Raw genomic sequence first — 624 nt, forward strand, 5'->3', positions numbered from 1 at the left:
GGGCTGCCGGAGAGCGCCCGCACCGGGGGCGGGGGGACTGCTTGGTCTACATCCCCCGGGACCACAAACCAGGCACCTTCCCCAAATCCCTCTCCATCGAGAGCTTGTGTCCCTTGGGCGGCAGCTCCCTGACCCACTGGAAATCGGGGAACACACCGGTCGGGCTGGTGGGAGGTGGTGGGGATGGCAGCAGCAGCACCGGGGGGCCCCCCCCTGCCGCCGGCGCCGCGGCTCCTGCAGCTCCCTGGGCAGCCGGGTCAGTGTGTACGACAACGTGCCGGAGTTCGGCAGCAGCAGCGAGGATTTCTGCAAAGAGGACGGGGACGTGACCTACGAGAACCTCGACGACATCCTACAGCACATGTGGGGGCTACAGCAGAAGGTGGAGCTCTGGTACAAAGCCATCTCCCCCGACCGGGCTGGGGAGGAGGGGGGCGAGGAGGAGGAAGAGGACGAGGAGGAGGAGGAGTCGGACTCGGGAGGGGAACCCTCCAACCTGCACTTCGAGGAGCAGTCCATGTCAGATGTTGGCACCTCTGCCAGCGATTTTGACAGCACAGGCAACTCCCTCAACGAGGCTGAGGAGATCGAGATGCGGGAGCGGCGGGGGTCGGGGGGGGGGGG

At 66.8% G+C, this 624-nt stretch overlaps 1 protein-coding gene across 1 annotated transcript in view; it reads left to right on the forward strand.

Moving 5' to 3' along the window:
• The window catches only part of LOC104530946 (rho GTPase-activating protein 7-like), a gene marked incomplete at both ends in the record, with an annotated part of 2,965 nt that extends 2,355 nt beyond the window's left edge, over positions 1-610 (forward strand). Inside the window, 2 exon segments of the mRNA XM_029086927.1 lie at positions 1-213; positions 216-610. The exon segment at positions 1-213 is cut by the window's left edge and continues 28 nt beyond it. Of these exon segments, the coding sequence (XP_028942760.1) occupies positions 1-213; positions 216-610 (608 nt within the window).
• Positions 611-624: the final 14 nt, after the last annotated feature.

The sequence above is a fragment of the Antrostomus carolinensis genome, unplaced genomic scaffold, assembly GCF_000700745.2.
Source record: "Antrostomus carolinensis isolate BGI_N321 unplaced genomic scaffold, ASM70074v2 scaffold3039, whole genome shotgun sequence".
Classification (NCBI taxonomy): domain Eukaryota; kingdom Metazoa; phylum Chordata; class Aves; order Caprimulgiformes; family Caprimulgidae; genus Antrostomus; species Antrostomus carolinensis.